This window comes from Poecilia reticulata, chromosome 4, assembly GCF_904066995.2.
Source record: "Poecilia reticulata chromosome 4, P_reticulata-male-v2, whole genome shotgun sequence".
Taxonomy (NCBI): Eukaryota; Metazoa; Chordata; class Actinopteri; order Cyprinodontiformes; family Poeciliidae; genus Poecilia; species Poecilia reticulata.
Window position 1 is genome coordinate 26,062,640 of NC_088833.1, and position 21,469 is coordinate 26,084,108.

Below are 21,469 nucleotides of genomic sequence, written 5' to 3' on the forward strand. Positions count from 1 at the left end.
AACTTTGTTGACATTTCAGACGCTTTTCATAACTATTATTAGTAAAACCTTAGTCTGAGTGTTGATTCTTTTCACTCTGCTGAGAGTATTGAGCTTTGTTGCAGTCTGACTCGACGTGGCCTTTCTGGAATAAAATAACTACCTCCCATCTTTTGTTATGACATGTCTACAAAAATCTGTGTTTTACTAAAAAACTGACATTTTTTTTTCCTTTTAAGTTTTCACAAAAAAAAAAAAAAACATCAAACTTTTGCAAAAAAAAAGATGAAAATATTTTTCTATAAGGTGTTGATATTTGTGGAAAATTGTTTTAAAAAAGAGAATTTTCAAACTAATGACAAAAAAAATTGATAACATGAATGGTACTGGTACTTAATATCAATATTGTTGAAATTAAACGCTTTTATTCCATATAGCATTTGTGTTTGTTATTTGCATTTTACCAAGTAAGTTTTAGTTTAATTGCTGCTCTGACTTTGCTGTTCTTTCAGCAAATGGACATTTTTTGCTGCAGGTAACAATTGCGAAATTATTTGACAATCACTTCAGTATTTGATTAATCACGATTAATTTGATTAATCGTTTCAGCCCTGGTTTGTACAGGAGTTCACTTTCCTAAACGACATTGCGATTCAAACGCACGGTGTTGTGTGTGTGTGTGCGTGCATGCGTGCGTGCGTGCGTGTGTGTGTGTGTGAAAGTAAACTGGACTGATCTATAAACAGCAGAGTAATTAACTTAGAAACATCTCATCTTTCAGGGTTACAGAGCGTAGCGCGTTTTTATGGCCGCCTTTTACCGACCGTCTCAGGGGAACCATACGGCTCCATATCGTCCGTGCATCTGACAGCTGCACTGCCATTAGTGTCTCAAACAAAGTTCTGAAAATGATTTAACTTGGGTTTGTATTTCCAGAAGACTTGCGGGTATTTTAGCATGCCTTCACATCAGCCTCCTTAAAGGGTTTTTCTGGGTTGGCCATAGATTATGCGGTATGCAAATGATGTCATACTGTATTTCTGTTGCAGCATAAGGCAGGTAATGCTTTTGCTCTTCAGAGGAAAAATATGCATGAATCACAAGAAAGGCTTTTACGGTTTGTTTTCTCACTACATCACGATAACGCCGTCTGCTTTTGATACAGAGCCCGCACTGGAAAGAAGCCCAAAACATCCTGAAGATGGTTGTGTCTCGATCGGCCAGTCTGGTGGTTCCAGACGACGTGCAGCGTTCGTACAGTTCAGAGTCCTGCGGGTCACCAGAAATCGCCTTCACTCGCATATTCAACAACTCATCCAAGGAGCTGCCTGGAAAGACCCTGGACTTCCATTTTGACATCTCAGAGGTCAGACCTGCCGTTTTTAACTAACTTGTCTCCAAGCCCCCCCCCACGTTCTTAGCACTTTGTTGCCGAAACTTGTTTTCTTGGCTCTCTAGACACCAATTATAGGCCACAAATATGGCGACCAGCGTACCGCTGCAGGGCGAAACGGAAAGGCACAGGTGATCGCCGTGACGAGGAGCACCTCGTCAACGTCATCTGGCTCCAACTCCAACGGTCTGGTGCAAGTGAGCTGGAAGAGGCCTCAGCTGTCGCAGGTAGTTTCTTTCAGTGGATGCACATTACAAGGACGAACCATTCTGTGAGGCAGTAATCTGGAAAAAAAAAATTAAAATATAGACAAGATGATTAATGAACTGACCGTTTCATAGGACATCCTATTCTCCAGTTTTCACTGTTCGCTCGGTCAGCATTAAATGCTTTGAACTGGGTCTGCAACTAGCAATTATTTTGACATTTCTGGCTCATTCAGTGGATTTTTCATTTAACCACTTAAGTTTATTTTATACAATATTAGAAATGCATTTAAAAATGCAAACAGACAATCCCAATTCCTTTTTTTTAAATCGGAAAATAAATGTTATTGCATATTGGATTTGTACAGCTTTGGTTTAATTTCTACTCTTAAGATGGTGACCTTTTTTCAAGTCTGTACTCCCCAGTTAATGATTAATCAATTACTAAATTAGATGACGATTATATCAATAAATAATTAATCTGATTGATCGTTTTAACCCTACACCAAACTGCAGTCTTAGTTTATATTCTCTGGAAGACAGCAACCTTCACCTTAACTCTGAGATTTCTGTGACTAGGATGAGGTCGTGGAGAGCTTATTAAGTTTATTGTTTTCTAAACTTTCGTGTGTTTCTATTACAGAGAAGAACCAGAGAAAGGCTGATGAATGTCCTGTCACTATGTGGTCCGGAGTCCGGCATTCCCAAAAATCCATCTGTAAGACTCCTCTCCTACTCTGTGAACTCAAAGTCTCTTATAAACCCCGCTGATGCAACTTGCTGTTCGGTCACTTTGATGGAAATTAACTTCTAAAAAAAATTATTTTAAGGGTGTAGAGATTTTGTATTGACAACAAAAACCTTTTATTCTCGCAGGTGGTTTTCTCATCCAACGAGGATCTCGACTCTGCGGACCAGCAGACCAGCCTCATCCCCACAGTGGAGGAGGTGGTCCGAGAGGAGGAGATTCAGGGCGAAGACACGGGCAGCGAGCAGCAGTTTGGTGTCTTTAAGGACTTTGACTTCCTGGATGTGGAGCTGGAGGATGCTGAGGTGGGTTTACGTTCAGAGCGTCTGATTGTTGCAGATTCAGAGGCTAACAGTGGGTGGAAAATATCGTTACTTTCAGTTATCAGCCCTGCCGTTGCTCTCTTCTTGTCAGACTTGAATTAGTTGCGACAAATGAGCAAAATTGTTTTCCAGCAGTCGTAAGTCTACTAACATACATATTCTTTTTCCTCTCTTGCTACAAGGAGTTGCAGGTATGTCTCTGGGCTCAAAAGTTAATTCATTCCTCCCCCACCCCCCATCCTGCTGTTCTCCCTGTGCCGCCATCCAATTAAGTGCTGTTGGACGTTTTGACTTGAAGATTTTCCCCTGTGATTGTGGACATTTTTTATAGCTTTAGATCTTAGCATGATGTTTCATCCCAAAAATGTGGAGAAAAACCCACACCACCCACTCACTCACGCATGTGACCTTTTGATGTTTTGATTTCAGTTGATTTTTTTCTTTTTTTTTCTTTTGAGATTTAGGGTGTTTTCACACCTGATAGTCCGGTAAACTCAGTTCAAGTGGGAATCAGTATTGCAACATTTCTCACGTTTTTACTTGAAGGAAGGTTGTGACAGCACCACCTCTTGCCTGCGTTGACGCTGCACCAAAAGCCACTGAGGGAAACGATATAAAAACCTCAGAAGAAGATCGGGGCAACTTCCTGCTTCACAAAATCTAAACAAAAATGAAGTTTTTACAGTTGAAGAATTTCTCTTTTGTCTTTGGTAAGACAAATGTGAGTCTGCACTGGACTCACATTTATTTTGGTTGTATTTACCCAGAATGCCCTGCGGTATAGTCCACTTTCTGCTTTTGGAGCGGTCTCCAGTCCGTTTGCGTTCACATATGCATTCGAACCAGAGTTCACTTCAACCAAACCTAAACCTGAGTTTGTAGATGGACCAGAGTTCACCTTTTTTTGGTTCACATCAGAGTTCAGTTGTGCGTTCACACCTCCCCAAACAAACAGAACTCTCTAGGCAAACAAACTAGAAGTCTATTAAAAGCAACTGGCGTGAAAGCACCCTTCATTTTTTTAGAACATTAAGTGGTGAAATGTCTGTTTTGTGTCTTTATATTATCTCCTAAATTATTATTCCTCCCATCCCAAGCCTTCCCTTTTGCGTATTCCGTCTCACTGCTGTCGGCCTGCTTGTCCTGCAGGGGGAGAGCATGGACAACTTCAACTGGGGGGTGCGCCGCCGCTCCCTGGAGAGCATGGACAAGGGAGACACGCCATCTTTGCAGGAGTGCCAGTACGCTGGCAGCACGCCGAGCCTCAACCTCACCAACCACGAGGACACGGACGAGTCGTCGGAGGAGGAGGTACTGAGCGCTAGCCAGATTCTCACCCGCTCCAGCCTTGTAAGTCTCACTCCGACCAGGGTCCGCACACACAGACACACACACACACACACCCCCACCCACCCAATCTACCGTGGCCCCTCACACAGCCCGCTGGCATGGTGTGTGCGTGTGTGTGTGTGAGCGCGCGCATACTAAGCTGGACCTGCTGCCTGCTTCTTCGCTGGTGGTGGTAGATGCCTCCTTTAAGTCTCAGCCCAGCCCTTTCATCTCTGGCTCCAAGGGAAATTATGTATTTAAATGTAAAGTCAGTCGGAATATATAGTATAGAAATGAGTTATCGGTAAGTACAGTGAGTTGATATTTTTTTGCACAGTCTATTAAAGTATAAAATTCTTGTTTTTCCAAACTTTTGCCACTTTCGGTCCATTTTTTGCCACTTTCTAACAATTCTCCAGCTCGTTTCTAACTCCTCTTGCAAGCTTAAATTCCCCTGTAAGATAACAGAAATGCCTGAACTCATTCTGGAAGGGCATGTTCTCTCTCTCCTCCTCTGCTCCTCTTGATAATGCATGGTGAGAGAATGAGCTTTTGCCTTTTATTTTGAACATGCGACTCTCAGAGACATAAGTCGTCCAGTTTTTACACTTGAGTGCATGCATCATTTACACTACCTTCAATAAGTATTCACACCCCTTGAAGTTTTTTCACATTTTGTCATCAGGATTTTATTGACGGACCAACAAAAAGTTGTGCAGAAGTGACAGTAGGGGTGTTTCATTGCAAAAATGTTGTATTTCTATTGTGGTAACGATAAAAATTCTGATTAAAAGAAAACAATTTTTTGTTACTTTTTTAGGTAACTGTATGACTGTGATGAGAAGACGCAGCACTCTTGGCACCACAAACACAAATACTGCTTTTGAAAAACCCACTCATTTGAAATAATCTTCTTTAGGACGTCATTCACTTAAAGAAGTTTGATTCATATCACTAAATTGCACACAACAGCTGATTTTCTTTGTTCATATTTTCAAATTTACATAGGAGAAAAACATTTTCTCCTATGTTTTTATGGAACATACATAGGAGAAAATAGTAAAAAATAAACTTTGAGATAATACTGTCAGTGTTATACAACAGTATATTAAATGAGTTTATCGTACCAATAAACTGATACGATAAATCAGTTTCTTGTCAGAAGAAATTTTTCACAATAAACTATGCAATAAATTCTCACCCCTAATTGTCAGTAGTTAATCGTTGTAGGGGAAAATATTAAGAAAATTAGCAGTATGTTGGGGTTTGTCAATGTAATGATGTAAATGTTACTGATACTTGTGTCATTCCGTTGCGGAAATTCAATGTAGAATTTACTGCATGCAAAAATACAAAGGGCTGCATTTGTTACATTACATTTTAAAAAATTTTGCTTTGTGTTGGTCTGTCACTTGGAATTTCAGTAGAAAACATTTTAGTTTTGTAGTTGTAACTTGACAGAAAGTGGAAAAAGTCCAAGGGCTGTTGTAAGGCAATATGAAGCCAGTCAATAAAGTTAGATTGCTTATAGCATGATCATTTTTTTGGAACAGCCTGAAGCAATTTTAAGATGCAGGGTCGGAGAATTCAAGACTAAAATGACTAAACTTATCTAGCTTGTTATTGATATTGAGGTCGTGTTATTTGTTTAATACTTTGTGAAAGTTTGCATTTTTTTTTATTTTAAATCTACTAAACTAAGGAAAGAATAGATTTTGTTGTCTTGGATTGAACACAATCTAAAATATTTGCATAAAATGAACCTTTTTAGGGAAAGATCAAGTACACTGCAAAAAACACAAAATCTTACCAAGTACATTTCCTAGTGCTAACACCTTGGTGCACTTGAAAACTAAAAGTAACTATTCAGCAAGACATGGAAGCCAATAATTCCTTAATATTGATGAAAAAGAACTATATAAGTTAAATAATCTGCCAGTGGAACAAGGGATCTTTCCCATATCATAAGTGAAATAATTTGTAAACTAGCACTTTATCATCAAAATTAAGTAATTATTGACTTAAAACAAGCTCCTGTTTCTTGCTGAAAAGTATGTCAGTTTGCTCTTATTTAAAGTGTACAAAGATATTTGGCCTAGAAGCCAGAAATGCACTGATCAGATAAACAACATTTTAAGTCAATCAATGCTGCTTTTCTGTATCGGATCGGTATTGATGCTAAACCTCAGATATCAGTATTGGTATCAGAAGTGAAAAAAGCAGATCGGCGCACCCCTATTAGAAACCTGACCAAAAATACTTGGTAAGATTTTTTTATTTTTTTTTTTTCAGATAACATGGTTATCAGCTGCGGTTTAACTATATTCTCGTGTGTTTACACCTGTAATAATCCGCGTTGAAACCCACCTCGTCTCGTCTCTGTTTTCCAGCTGAACAGCGACTCGGCGACGGACGACACCGCGTCCAACCACGTGGACTCGCTGCAGCAGTCTCAGGAATCGTCCAGCAGCGCCATGACCGAAGAGGCCACCGTCCTGCCCTCCCTGCCCTCACTCCCCTCCCTCCCCCGACTGGATAGCCCCAGTTTGGAGATGGCCCACTCAGACAGCACCAGCAGCCAGCTGCCTGAGGTGCGATCAATCGGGAAAAGCAATAAACTGTGGTGCTCGGGTACTTTTTAGCTTGCCTTTCTTATCCTTCTCCGCTTCTGTCTGCCTTTTGCTCTATTTCTTGTCTTGTCAGTTATTTAGCGGGGGAAAAGAGAAAACATTTTAGGGACATGTTTTTTTTTATGGGTCGGTTCTGCGACTTGCTATCGGATTCAGACGTTTTTAGCTGCTTAATTCCCCTCTGTGGCCTCTTCTCTTGGTTGCTTTGCTCTGGGTGTGGGCGCTGGAGGCTGGTTCTTTAGCTCTTGTGCTTTTACTATGTGATTTTTGGGAAGAGATGAAAGCAAACACTCACCTCAGGCCAGCTGTTACTGCTCAACCCCAATAACCATTCCAACTAAATCCTCCGTTTAAAAAACTTGTGAAAACGACTTGAGGTCCGTTCTCTTCATCAGAAGCATGTGTGAGTATAAGTCCTTTTTAAGTGGTTTGTTGAATTTTAAAAGTGCACTAAGTTGAAAATCAGTCAGAGGTGCTCTAGCCAATTTAAACCTCTTCCATTTGCTACTTTTTTAACACGCCATAAACTGTCTATGCTACTAACTGCTACTGACTTTGATCACTAACAGTGCTGAGATGTTATGATGATGTCTTTTGTTTGGGGAATATTTCACTTTGAGTGCTTTAACACTGAATTATCTTGAACTTATTCTTGTCATGGATAATGGTTTACTTATATGTGTGTAAGTGTTCTTGGTTTACTTGCATTTAAGTCACTTTATTGGGGCTTTTTCTCACCTCGTACACTGCCACCTACTGGCCTACCAGTGTAAGTCGACGAAGGAAGACAAACGTTTCAAGCGTTTGGCCAGTATCTCTGCTTTTCATTGGCATATTAAGGCTGTTGCAGTTAGAAAAAAAGGAGTAGATGTCTAACAAAAAATTTCACAAATTTTTTTAGAAAAGCAAAAATAGCAAAAATTAACATACTGTTAATCTCATTAACTGAAAAAAAGCCATTTAGCACAGTAATTTGTGGTAATTATTGTGGTTCGATAAAACTGCAATATTTTCAAATTCTCCAGTTTTTCTGGCAATTCCTCAATCTCTGCTTCTAGAGCCCCACAAACATGAAACCTACGCTATAAATGAAACATAACTGTCATCAATTAGGCAACCTACATACAGCATTCACATTTAGTTGTACAATTTTTACAGTTAAATGGCAAACGATAAGAGCATTCAATCATATTTTCTAATATATTGATATCTGTTGATGGAGGGTAGACCATGGACAGTCCATCACAGGTAAAGACTAATATATCTGTAAAAAAACAAAAAGTATGTTAGGAGAAAATTATAATTTATGTCTATGTGAACATAACTGTTTATGTCTTGAATTGATATTTTTATATATATCGGTACCATAATATTCTTCAAAATGCTTTAGTAAGAAGTAATTTTGGTTTTAAATTGTAATATATTATTTTTGTTTTGCCAAAATAGTGAAGGCAGTCTAAATTAATATGGTAAGAAGCTGGTGATGATATCTATTCCAGCTCCCAGGAAAGAAAAAATTAAATATACTATGTCTATATCTGAAGGTAATGATGCTAAATCAAGGTGGAATAAATCATGTGAAAGTGTAGGATTGCTGTATTTAAGGTTGTGAATCATTACATTCATTCACTTATTCTCTTGTTAAGTCCCATGAACAATACATCTTTCTCTTTGTGGGAATGGCTTTTAAAATACAGGGGGCAGTAGTGAGTCTGAAGGATCAAGATAAAGAACTGAGTCAACAGTTCAAGTCATTTAACTAAATTATATAAAATTGAAAAAAATAGGGCTGCTGTAGTTGAACAGATGCTTTTGCTTTTGTTTTTAGACTGCATGGAGACCTTCATACAATCTTCTCTTTACCTTCTAAAACTTTAATGCTGCATTAAACAAAAACCATTACCAAATTATGTTGCAGGCATAGATACCCTGAATGTACAATAGCTAAATAATTTAGCTAACATTTACAGCAGTCTGGAAAGTTCTTTGCAGTGATTTTTGATTACAATGATTTGCTGATTATATTGTGTCGCCGTAATGTTGACCACTACATTGGTCATGTGAAAAACTCCTTGGAAAATGAAAGTTTTTGACAAAGTATTAAAAAATATGCACCTAGTTATAATGTTCACATCTTAAGATGATGGAAAGCACAGAAAACATCCAGTGAGGTGTTATTTGGCGCATGAAGGGCTAAAGTCGAGCGTGTCTCTGTTTATGCTCGAATGCTTCAGCAAGTGTTTCTACCCTTCAGTGATTGTGCTCTACAAGCTTTACTCCTTTTTGCCAAGGATCTCAATATCATCCCAAGGTCCCCCCCCCGCCCCGTCTTGTTTCACCCCCAGCTCTTAGTATAATGAGCCCCCGATAAAACCATCAATACTCTTACTCGTTCCTTCCTGGACGACCATGAACGCCACTAAAAGCTTTTCATAATATAGATGCCGTCCCTGTGACGTGCTGGGCGGCCTGCCACATGCCGTTTTCTTAATGCATCAGACTTTTAAATGAAGCTAGAAGAGTGCAGCCAGAAGAGTTGAAGCTCTCTCAGTCAGAACTCGTCCTCCTTCATGTGGAGCAACATAGATCTTTACTCCAGTCATGCTGCGGACAATTGAGTCCAGTTACAAATATAATGAATTTAGATTCAATTCATGATTTCATAAAAGGATTTGGATTTAATTTGACTTTCACACCAATGACTTATGACTTCATTCAGGCTTGAACGCTTGACCTGGAAGAGATCTGATGTCTTAAACCAAACAGGAAGTGTGATGAAAATTAAAACCTTGGAAATGCGCTCCGCACACAATCCTGTCCACTGAACCATTACTTCCTCCTCTTGATGCTCTAACAAGCAGGTTCCATCTACTGTGCAATCTAGAATTTTCTAAACAAATTTGGAAAAAAGTATGCAGCAGAAATGCATCGTAATGTTGAGGCACTTTCAGTAGGATTTTAAATCCACACAGAAGCAAATTTCTCAGATTCCTAATTACAATTCTGGAGAAAGTGACATAAATGTTGGCAGCAGATGTAACAAACCTTATTTACGGGATCCCAGAGCTGCCATAAATATGTGACCATTATATTGGGTGATGGACTCAGTGCAAAATGTTTTAAGGCAGAAGGTAACCTTGATATTTTCATTAGAAAACTAAACATTGGTCATTACTGGGTCTTTCAGCAGGATATTAATTCTAGCCATTTGGCCAAATCAACATATCTAAATCGCCAAACTTAACCTGTTTAGTTTTCTTACACAAAAACTGGGATGAGCCAAAGAAAGAGAGTGGTCCAAGTCCCCTCTATCTGTTTCTCTCAACCAATTTTGTAGCAGAGGAAGTTGTTCTTAGCAAAAGTAATTGGACAGAGTTACCAAAGAGTGTACCAATCAGAGTAGCCCCAGTCATTTAGTTTTTTGTTTTTTTTAAAAAAGCAATGTTTTTTAACTTGGAAATTAGTTTTTGTCAAATTTTACACATCTTCACCAGGTATAATAACAATAGTAATTGTTGCTATATGTGCTGCTGTTTACTGGTCCAGCCACAGGAATCGCATACAAATACAAAACAAGAAGCTGAAATGAAATTTTCTGCTTGTAAAAGTTTCCTAGATGTGCTTGGAGACGATCTTTTCTCCAACACCAAGTCTGGGATCTTACCATGTTGGCCACCATTTTCATGCCACATGTTACCTAGCTAAGACAGTTCCATTGTTTTACTAATAGAAAATCAATCTGTAGCTTAAAGTTTTAGCAATCAATTTTAGTTAGAATATCATTCAAACTATGTTTAATAGCATCCAGTCACAATTTTGCTCTTGGAGAATAACAAAAAAAAAAAAAAAGAAACTTGAGATGGTGGAGCTTGTATGCTAACCTTCTAAATGGGATTTTTAAAATACCGACACTGACATAAGCAGTGTGTGCATGTAAACTGGTTGTAGTTTTACTACACGACGCAAAGTGACCAGTACTTCATGACGACACAGTAAGTAAACTTGCTTGGTAAGCTGCAACTGAGTGCCTCCTTGTTGCTTTGCGTTGCAGGACGTTGTTAGCATGACTGCGGCAGACGAGCTGAGCAGCAGCGTGAGTGAGGACACGGGCTTCTGCAGCGTCCCCCCCCTGCCGTCCGATGCGCCCGAGCTGTGCGACCTCCCTGACCCGCAGGACCCCCAGTACTCCCAGGACGCCCAGGAGACCCAGGACCCTCACGAGGACCTGGACCCGGCCCCCCCTCCTCCGCCGGCCATCGACACGCCGCCGGGGTCGTTCTGTGAGGAGGATTGCCAGACCGTGCTGCCGCTGTGCATCCCCTCCACGCCGGATCCCAAGCCGGATCCAGACCCTGACAGCACCTGTGGCTCTTTGTGGGAAGAGGACGTGACGAAGGCCCTGAAGGAGCTGGATGAGCGCTGTGAGGAAGAGGAGGCAGACTTCTCCGGCATGTCTAGGTACATAATATTTTGAATAAGGAGGTTAGAGTTTTTGGATTGATCCTTTGCTCTCATTCTCTCTCTCTAATTTCCTCTCTGATTATTGTGAATAAAGGCTGATAGAGACACAAAAATCTGTGAAAAATTAACTTAAAATTTGCTTTACTCATTCTGGTGTAAGTCATTTATACCAGAAGGAAATGTGTTAGGGAGCAGTTCCTGTAAAACCTAATTAATATTTTTAAAATAAAGACAATAATATTAGTAAAGTCACGTTTAAAACCCTCTGTACAGTCTTTTATGAGAGATTGAGGTTTTGTGTCTATTGCCTTTAAAGTACAGTACAACATAAACTACTCATCTTTTATTTAGCAAGAATTTTTCAACATTCTTATTGCTGATAGAAAACTACTGACACCCAAATTAATGGGCCTTGCTTTGTTTTGTTTTTTACATTTTTAAACAAAGAAACTATGCTTATGTCTGTGATCTACAGATGCCTTTTCTACTGAAGACAAGTAGTTTATTTTTGTCCAGTTAAATTATTTGTCACATTGTTTTCTCACACATAATAATAATAATAATAATAATAATAATAATAATAATAATAATAATAATAATAATAATAATAATGAAAAAAAGCTCATTTTAAATATTTCTTCAACTTTACAAATTAGGCCTTTGTGTTAAAAATGTTAGGATGCCGCTGATGTAAAGCCTTTTTTTTTTTTAGCTTGTTTTAAACTGGCATACATACTGGTGCCACGGTGTACTTCAAAATACTTCAACAGCTGTGAGTATTTCTGCCATAAAGAAACTCTATGTTGGTTTTAGATTGTAGTTTATTGCTTGTTATCAAGCAATAAACTACTAGTTTATTCACTAGGGAGGCTAGTGAAGCTAGTATATGAATTTTTGTTGCAGCTTGAATGAACTGTTGTCATATCTCAACATGTCGTAGAAAACATAGTTTCCTTTAACGTAGCTTGAGTCGTCCTTTTTCAGGAACCACATCCACACTGAAGAGTGTTGGTGCATTCTCTGATTGGCTGGAGATTTAATTTTTCCGTTTGTGGGATCAGCTGAAGAATTGTGCATGCAAAATGGAAATAAAACGACAAATAACCATTTGTATAGTATAATCTGTTAACACAAAACAAGTTGCACAGCTTCTGCAGGTAAAAGACGAAACATATTGCAGTGGAAAACATCTTTTTGGCAGTACTTCAGCCTGGCGCACGCTGGCTCCTGTCCACTCTCCTTATGAAGGTGGGCCAATTTTAGCTGAAGGACATTTTTAAAGAGATAGAAACCACGCTGAAGCAAGAAGAGCCAGGTTGAACAAATAGTTGCTAACTTCACCTCTTACTAACATATTATAAAATTGCAGCTCTTTCACTTAGCTGAGGTAGGCTTCTAAAGTTAAATGTATGATGTGGATTTATGAGTTGGAGGGAGGAAGATTAAACCATCTCCAGCAACATTCCACTAGTGTGCAACCGGGAGCTGGGACTGCGTGCAGAAGTGTGTGTGTGTGTGTGTGTGTGTGGGTGTGTGTGTGTGTGTGTGTAGGTGCTTAGCTTGTATAGAGCACTCTGCAGTCCTGTGTGGGATGAGAGTGCTGTGCGCTTGTGCCGTTAGCAGTTGCAGCACAGTCAGGCTGCAGACGAGGGGGAGAGGATCGAGGAGAGGGGGCAGAGATGAGAAGCGTTAGTTGGGGATGAGGATGAGGACAGAGACCGTGTCCGTCGCAGCGCTCGGCAGTGCAGGCTTCAGATATCTATATTCCGTTTGCTTCTTCAGGCTCTTTGGTCCGTCAGGCCTGTGAGTACCTCTATGTGAGACGTTTGCATGATGCTAAAATGCTAAACTCTAGTGTTATGCAAGTCCCGCTGCATAGCGTGGGCACGCTTCTCTGAGAAAAACAGCAGCGAGGTTGTTTACTTGCTGTGAAAGCAAGCGTGTGCATATGTGTGTGTGTGCGTGCGCGCGTGCGCATGTTTACATTTGCCCTTCAGTGAAGGAGTGTGGAGCATGTCGGAGCGCAGCTCATTGGCTCCTCTGTGTGTTTCAGTCAAGATGAAGGTGACGCAGACGGCTTCCCAGAGATCCAGGCCTCTCCGCCCCCTTCGCCCTTCCTCTCAGCCATCCTGGCGGCGTTCCAGCCCGTCGCCTACGACAACGAGGAGGACGCTTGGCGTTGCCATGTCAACCAGATGTTGTCGGACACGGACGGCTCCTCTGCTGTTTACACATTCCATGTGTTCTCTCGACTATTTGAGGTAAATCCATCAACGTTTGTTTTGTTTTGTTTTGGGTTTTTTGTCTGCATGTTTTGGAGAACTAATAGTTTCTCCTTCTGATTCTCGGTGAACAGAATATCCAGAGGAAGTTTGGTTCCATCACACATTCATCTGTCCGCTTTTTGGGGGAGAGGCTCCAGCGAATGGGCAATCAGTTCCTCAGCTCGCTCGAGGTCATGACGTCTCACTCACAGTGCCCCACCGTGCTCCTGGACGCAGAGACTGTGAGTCTGGTCCTGTTGATTGCCTGCATTTCTTTAAGAAAAATAAAAGTCTTTACTTGTTGTTCCTAAATCGATGCATCTAATCCGTTGTGTTTGTGTGATGCTGTTCTAGCTGGTCTCTTGTGGACTTTTGGAGACTTTGAAGTTCAGTGTGCTGGAGCTGCAGGAGCATCTGGACACATACAACGCCAAGAGGGAAGCTGCAGAGCTCGTAAGTTCCTGTGTCGTTCGCTGCTTTTAAAATCCACCAGCAGGGCCGGTTGTACAGGGATGTGGACCCCCGGGCTTGAGCCAGTTTTGGCCCCCTATCCACTAAGGAAAAATCATTTTAATAGTGTAAAATTACAGTTCAACAATGGGTAGTCCTATACAATAGATGCATGATATGTTTGATATGTCTCCTAGCTAATAACTCCATGTTGTTCCCAAAGAAATCAACTATAGTTCCATAATTTTCAAATACTTTAGATTAAAATTCCCAAAATATTACAACTCATCAAATTTGCACCTATGAGTTTTATATATAAAGTACAGGGTTTCCTCTGCGTAATTGATTGTGACGCATCACCACAAGAAAATAAAACCGTCACACCATCAGAGTAAAGTATTTTACTTTTTATATATATATATATATATAGGGGCTATATATATATATATATATATATAGCCCCTATATTTGTGCACTTATATTAATCAAAAAGAATTTAAATATAAAGAAACGTAAAAACTTACATTATTTTGAAAAACCAACAACCGGCGACTCCTGCCTGTGACTGCGAATTCAGCTACTGAACGCTGCGCCGCTCTCAGGAGTGAAGTAAAACTAGAGACCACTGTCCAAAGTGGGAGGAGAGAAAAGGCAAAAGAAAAAGACCTAAGGAAGGACAAGTTGAATTCATATTTAGTTGAAGCTTGCAAACACAACCCTAATGCTAATGATTGTTGCATTTGGATGACAGCAACATAGTTAATATTGCTAACAAACTACATTCCCTTTAAGGAAAATCCTAGAGGAAAAAAACATGAAGTACAAAGATAGCAAAACATATATTAAAAAAAAAAAAATCTTTGGCCACCCACAAAAAATGGTTGCCCTGGGCTACTGCCCCTATAAGTCCACCGGCAAAGCTCCCCCATTCTCTTTGAAGACTGCCTCACATCTGCACTTTCAGCTGCTGTATCCCAGTGTGTGTGTGTGAGCGAGCAACAGAGAGAGAGAAATAAACTGCATCATAATCTCAGCTCAAGAGAGACGAGCTTCAAAAACATATTAAAATTCTTCTATATCTCTGCGATCGCACCACGGGCAGCAAGGAGAACACAAAGACATATAGCTGATGCATGAAAAAGATAAAGTCCAGCCTCTCATATGGGGACAAATCAGTGGTGGGTTTGAGTACGTTCTGCTGCCGCTGCCGTCTGCATCAACCTGCTCTGAGGGATAAAAATAACTCTGAGCTCGCCTAAATCAGTTAGAGGAGGCCAGACAGGAAAAAGCTGTGAGGGGTGGGAGAGGCGAAGCAAGGGGAGGGCACAAAAGAGAAATGAGATTGCCGAGGCTTCTGGGATGCAGAGCGCTAATCGAATAAGACGGCAATGTTCCCTGTAGGGCCAGATACCATCCAATGCTCAGGAACAGACTATCTTTAATTCGCTAAGTACAATGTTCTTATTAAATCTTTAGCTTTATCCAACTCATGTGGTTCACAAACATTGATGCAAATGCATATTTCTAAAACCACTTTGCAATGCTCCTTTTTCTGCTAGGCTTTCCCTCTCCTTCTTTTAAGCTTGTTTTATTTTCTTCATGTGTTTCCTGTGTCCTCTCAACCCCGCAGTGGCTGGAAAACTGCAGGAAAACATTTGGGGACAAAGACAGCAGCCAGCGACCGAACACTCACGCTCAGGTAGGAACCGACGCTCACCTGTCTGCTAGCTTGTTTGGCTCCGTAGGTTTCTGATGACTCCGAACGGACAGTGCCTTGCTAAAAGGTTTCACACCTCCTGAACGGCTGAACGTCTTCCTCTGTTATGTCCTGGCTGTGGGAGGGGGGAGAGCATCCTGTCATCCACAGAGTATGACCCTGCCACCACTATGTTTCACTGTAGGGATGGCATGTCCAGGATGATGTGCGGTCTCAGTTTTTCCACCACTAATACTTTGCTATATTGGAATCACAATAAAAGATGCAAATAAAAATAATTTTAAATAAGACCAGAACAGCATTCCTTTAGTAAGTCTAAAATCTTTTCCACTATTATTTGTACATATTTTTGGTACAGTTTAGGCTTAATTACTGCTCTGAATATGGGGTGGATTTTTTTCAGCAAATTGCCTTTTTTAAGTCTGTACACCCCAGATAACAATTAATGGATTGCTAAATCAATTTACAATTGTTTCAGTAATCGATTAATCACGATCAATCTGATTCATTGTTTCAGCCCTGATGTTGACTTACAAACAACCTAGTTTGTGGACTAGCTTGCTTACATTCTTTGTGTGTCTTGATTACTTGGCCGGTTGTCGATTAATCGTTTCGGCCTTGAACAAAATGCTCTAAGGTTTGGTGTTGCATTGAGGCAAAATCTGGTGTGAATATCTTGGCAAGGCACTGGTCCCTTCAAAGTCGTGTATTCTCACATTTCATCCAAACTTATTTACAGTTTCACTGCTCCTTCCTCTGTTCAGCCACATCTGCAGCAAATCTTTTCTCTCGCTCTCTACACGCTGGTTTTTTTTTTTTTTTTTTTTTTGCCTTTTATCGATCAAGTTTCTGTTAAAAGTCAGCTCACATGTTTCTGGCCTTCTCTGCGCCGCGTGCAGGGAAGATGATGAAGCGCCGCTCCTTGGCCTTCAGGTCGCCATGTCTCAGCTGTCATGTTTAAAGCTCACTAATTCTTGGTCTTTCTCTCCTTCTTGTTGTTTGTCTGTGTGTGTGTATACGTGTGTGTGACCTGCTCACCTTCTTGCTTAGCAAATGGAAAATCTAGCAGTAAGTGGTTCTCTTGTTATAGACTTCAATAACGACGACATCCGGACAAAACACTGACCATCTCATCACTCTGCTCCCGCCCACCTCTGTATCTCAATCTTTGTTTCTGCTTTGATTTTTTTTTAATCTAACCCAATTCAACCCCCATGTCGGCCAAATCAAAACGTTCTGCTCTTCTGTTTCGAGTCGTAATATTGACAGTCAGATCAGTCCTGCTGTTTGTTTTTTGTGCTCAGCATTGATATCATTTGCACATATTCAGTGTTTATGTTGGTGATTTCTAGTTTAAAAAAAAGCTTAAGCTATCATTTTGTTACGTTTCATTTTGCATGTACTTTTTTTTTTTTTTTACCCCATTCCTGTTTCTGTTCAAATCCTGTTTCTTTTTTTTCCATCCATGCTTCTCAGGTTGAGATTGTAGTTGGATCATTCATTTTGTCTCATAGTCAGGTTCATGCCATGTGGTGACAAAACCGATTTCATCAGTGACCATAATCGTAGCTTCCTCGCTTCTTCCTCTGTGGCCCAAACTGAATGAAACTTTCGCACTGCCCCATGTTAACCGTTTTCATTTCCTCCCGCATATCTAACCCAGGTTGACAATTAATTTGACAATGTGACAATCAGAGTAGCCCCGGTGCAGACTGTGCTGAAATGTGCTCCTTTGGCGTCTGTCTCCGCAGGAGCTGGAGTTGTGTCGGCGGCTCTACAAGCTGCACTTTCAGCTGCTTTTGCTGTTCCAGGCCTACTGCAAGCTCATCAGCAGAGTGGACACCATGAAGCGAGAGGCAGAGGTGAGGGAGGGTGTGGGGGTAATCGGTGACTGCTGAACTCTGTCACTATGGCAACAAGCCTCAATCGAGATGAAACAACTTACCAGCCAGCTGCAAGATAAAGTTATAAACCGTTGATAATGTGGGAAGTTTTTTTAATGTTTTTTTGTTTTTTTTACCTTTTGGAGCGTTCAACAACTGACATAAAATCTGAATTTCCAGCTTCAGAATGAGATAATCTGAAGAGCTTCAAACAGAAGTTAGGTTAAATAAATATTAGTCAAAGCAACCGTTCTTTTGGGTTCAGCAGAAGGTGTAACTACTTGTAAGAACATGCGGTTAGTTTAAAAGGGAGAAACAAGATGCAACTCACTTTAAAGTTAATAGAAATAAAATAAGAAGATTGGACTAGACTAGCTTTGTTGCTTCAAACACTCAAACATTTGCTTTTTAAAGTTTTATAACCCCTTTTGGCAGTTTAGTTTTTTGTGTTAATACTACTTTGAGTTGATTAAAGGTAAAAGAAGAGAAAGTCAGGGTTTCCCCTGGTGTTTTATAAGCCTGGCGGGCCACCAGGTTTTACTTGCGCCCTCACCAGCCCAAGCACTGCTTATTTATTTAAGTCTTTTTAAAATGTTTCCATTTTTTAAGACTTTATAGTTGGTGGTCAGGTATTAAACTTCCAATCTTTCAATAACACATTATCAGGTGATATTTTCAAATTTCCTGTCAACTTTAAACATTTTTTTAACTCAAAAAGACCCCAGGCTTAGCAAGTTTTCTGTGTTTCCTTGGAAAGTCAACAATTTATAAAGGGGGATATCTACAGGATATTAACCAGAATCATTTTTGTTGTTGTTGTTTTTAAATGTAAAACTACTTAAAATTAATTTGATTAGTTCAGTTTATCCGTATGTCAGAAAATATGATCTTTCCCACAAGCTTTACCAACTGCAACAAGTCAGTTCAAAGTGTTTTACATCATAAAAACACAAAACTCAACAGTTGAAACATTACATTACAATTTCCCCAATTATTTCTAATTTAGCTTATTCTGTTAGGAACTAAAACAAAATGCAGGTATGTTTTTAGTTGGATTTATCTTTTTCCATAGCAACACTTGACACCATGTAGCAATGAACTGTTTACCTGCAGTGCATTTTGATCTCAGGCCGTGTAAATAATCGTCACCACATCTGCATCGCAGTTGATCCCTACCTCGCCTAAATTACGATCAAATCCTAATCAGATTTCGCTACTTGGTGTAATTAGATCACTGACATCAGAGATCGATGAGAGCCACCTAATCCGGTTAATATGTACTTCAGGTTTATTTAGCCGACCTCCCAGCTTTATGTTGCACATGTTATTTGATGCTATCATGCAACGATAAGTGAGGGTCTCGGGGGTTTTTTTCTGTCCGTCTCCAAGGTGACCAACATGTCCGAGGAACTCACCATCCTGGAGAGCTGCCTGATCGAGGCAGAAACAGGAAATGATAACCAGGAGGATGTGTGCATGTCGGACAATGCCCAGACCAACACCGAGACGGCAATCCAGTCACTGATAGAAACGCTGAGAGCCAGAGACTTCGGCTCCGCTCTGACGCAGGTCAAAATATTCAGGTGGGATCAACACAGAAGCACCAGCTAAACGCTCCTCTCTGCTAATATAATTTCATCACTTAAGGCAAAAATATTCAGTGTTTTTTTTGTTTTTTTTAACCCCCATTTCTCTGGTGTTTTATGATGTGCTACATTTTGTCACGTTACAACTACAAACACCAATGTAAGTTGTTGGGATTTTATATGATCAATAAAATCAAAGTGGTGCAAAGGATTTTTAATATTCTTATGAATAAAAATCTGAAAAGTGTAGCATCCTTTGGTAGCCACATTGGACTTAATACTTTGTAGAACTGCTTTTTGCTAAAATTATTGCTGCACATTTTTGTCTCCACCATCAAGAAGTTTTAAAGAAAATTGAATAAAAATCAAGCTCAGACAGATTGAATTACATTTTCTGAATGTTTTAAAGAGGGATAAATACACCACCTTTTTCAGAATTGTGTATATTTATTAAGAACAAAAAAAACAACAACTTTGCATTATTTTACTGTCCTATTTAAAATTTCACACTATCTTTCTGGATCTGTCATGCAAAATCCTGATAAACTACATAAAAGTTTGTGGTTTTAACTTGACAAAATGTGAAACAAAGGATTCCCTCCAGACATGCAAACATAAATGATCTTTGACAAACTGCATTATAGTAATATGTAGTATGAAATCAGGTCGCTTTGGCTTTATTTTCCTGATGTTTTGGTAGTCTTTGATCTTTTTATTTTTTTCACAATATTTGACATTCGTCTCTTAAGTCCAAAACTGAGACTGAGCCTAACTAAATGTTTATCACTAACCCATGTTATTGCAGTCCAATGATTCAAATTTTAATTAACTTTATTCTTTTTTGGCCCAAGTTAAATCATTTAGTTCTTGGCTGAAAGTGTTTTTTCGTTTGATCTTAGTCTTTTCACTTGCATCTTAAGCAGTACAAAAACGATGTGCTCAGTCAGCGCCTTTGAAGAAGCTCTTTTCCGTTGCCGACGTTTATCTAACGATCCCCTCTTTGGTTCGTCTTCAGGTCTTTGTGGCCTAACGACATCTTCGGGAACGAGAAGGACAACGCCGTTCAGACCCTCCTGCACATCTACTTCCGCCACCAAACGCTGGGCCAGACGGGCTGCTTGGCGGTGGTGGGCCCCAGCAGGGACCTGTCTCAGGCCAGCACCCGCCTCATGGAGCTCAATCTGCAGATCCGTGAGGCTCTGAGTCAGGCTCAGGCATGCCAGCTTCACACGACCACATTCAGCACCGGACTTTAAACCGGACCGGAACGGACCGAACCGAAATCAACCCCACTATAGAGAGTTGTGGGAGCGGGGGACAAGAAAGACTATACACACAAAGGGCTAAAGGATGCGTGGGAAGTAACTGTCACTCTTCATGCATTAGCGTTACCTGTATGAATGCTTAAAGCTCATAGCTTTTTCCAGACTAAGCCAACTTGCAAAATTCAGTTGCAATAAGTCATGTGATGGTGTGTCTGGTGAAGATTGGACGCAGTGAGATATTTTATTTTACCTTTTTTTTTTTTTTGCCTGATCTGACCGGGAGGAGCCCGTCGCACTGAGCGCTGGCCTCCTCCGGTTCCGGTCTGGGAGTCGGTGTCAAAGCGCGTACGACGGTCCATGTTAAGGACACACCATCAAGACTCAGAAGAATATTGTTTATATAAAAAAAAGAAGAAAAAAAGGAAAAAAGTTTTCAAATGCATGCTTGAAAGTGAGAAAGCACTGCAAGAATATTTTTTTGAGAAATGTATTTTTTATTAGAGCTAACATCTTAGGTTGTAAATGTTAGGATATTTAACATGTGATCCTGTGGGGACAACCCCCTGCCTTCAGGGAGTGTATAAAGAGAAATATATGTTTGATTGCTCCGAGAGATGAGTTCCCTTCAGCAGGTCTTCACGCAAAACTCACTCTTTAACCAAATAAGTAGATGCCTTTAGACTCTCGACTGTGTGATATATATTGGGAGATGCTCATACACAAGTGCAGACTCGCTACAGCTTATAATGAAAGCATAACTTATTGTACTCTGTATATATTTTAGAAAAGTGTATAGTAAAACCAGTATCCCCCCCCCTGTAATTTTGTGTAATGCACTGTTCATCCCATGTGGGATGTATGTATAAAGCTAACAAAAGCTCACAACAGGTTTGAGTCACTAAGCTGTTATTCTGAACTTCATAGGCTCATCTTGGATGGTGGCAGCCATTTTTTTGGCTTCAGTTTCAAGCTGCATCAATATGCATTCCTTCACAGGTTGTGCTCTGGAGTTACATGTGATCACGTGTTCATATTTCACGGGACTAATGCTTGTACAGTTCAAATCATTTTGGATGCAGATCCACTTTAATTTTCCCTCCACATACCAGCCTTCTCTGGATAACTAGACTTCATTCCTACAGGACATCTCTAGTCATCTTCTTGGAGCACATGCCCAAACCGCTGCTGACCAATGAAAGACCACTTAATGCAAAAATAAAATATTTTAAAAAACA

At 40.1% G+C, this 21,469-nt stretch overlaps 1 protein-coding gene across 4 annotated transcripts in view; it reads left to right on the forward strand.

Annotated features, from left to right (window-relative positions):
• The window catches only part of fryl (furry homolog, like), a 72,352-nt gene extending 50,883 nt beyond the window's left edge, over positions 1 to 21,469 (forward strand). For 3 of the 4 annotated variants that reach the window (XM_008407494.3, XM_008407498.3, XM_081606575.1), the window contains 15 exons: positions 1,145 to 1,345; positions 1,438 to 1,599; positions 2,222 to 2,296; positions 2,455 to 2,631; positions 3,799 to 3,999; positions 6,369 to 6,569; positions 10,660 to 11,066; positions 13,123 to 13,330; positions 13,426 to 13,575; positions 13,688 to 13,786; positions 15,414 to 15,482; positions 16,551 to 16,568; positions 17,252 to 17,362; positions 18,773 to 18,966; positions 19,985 to 21,469. In XM_008407494.3, coding sequence (XP_008405716.1) covers positions 1,145 to 1,345; positions 1,438 to 1,599; positions 2,222 to 2,296; positions 2,455 to 2,631; positions 3,799 to 3,999; positions 6,369 to 6,569; positions 10,660 to 11,066; positions 13,123 to 13,330; positions 13,426 to 13,575; positions 13,688 to 13,786; positions 15,414 to 15,482; positions 16,551 to 16,568; positions 17,252 to 17,362; positions 18,773 to 18,966; positions 19,985 to 20,225 — 2,514 coding nt within the window. In that variant the 3' untranslated portion in view covers positions 20,226 to 21,469. The remainder of the gene's footprint in view (positions 1 to 1,144; positions 1,346 to 1,437; positions 1,600 to 2,221; positions 2,297 to 2,454; positions 2,632 to 3,798; positions 4,000 to 6,368; positions 6,570 to 10,659; positions 11,067 to 13,122; positions 13,331 to 13,425; positions 13,576 to 13,687; positions 13,787 to 15,413; positions 15,483 to 16,550; positions 16,569 to 17,251; positions 17,363 to 18,772; positions 18,967 to 19,984) is intronic. The other variant, XM_008407500.3, reaches the window with a different exon arrangement.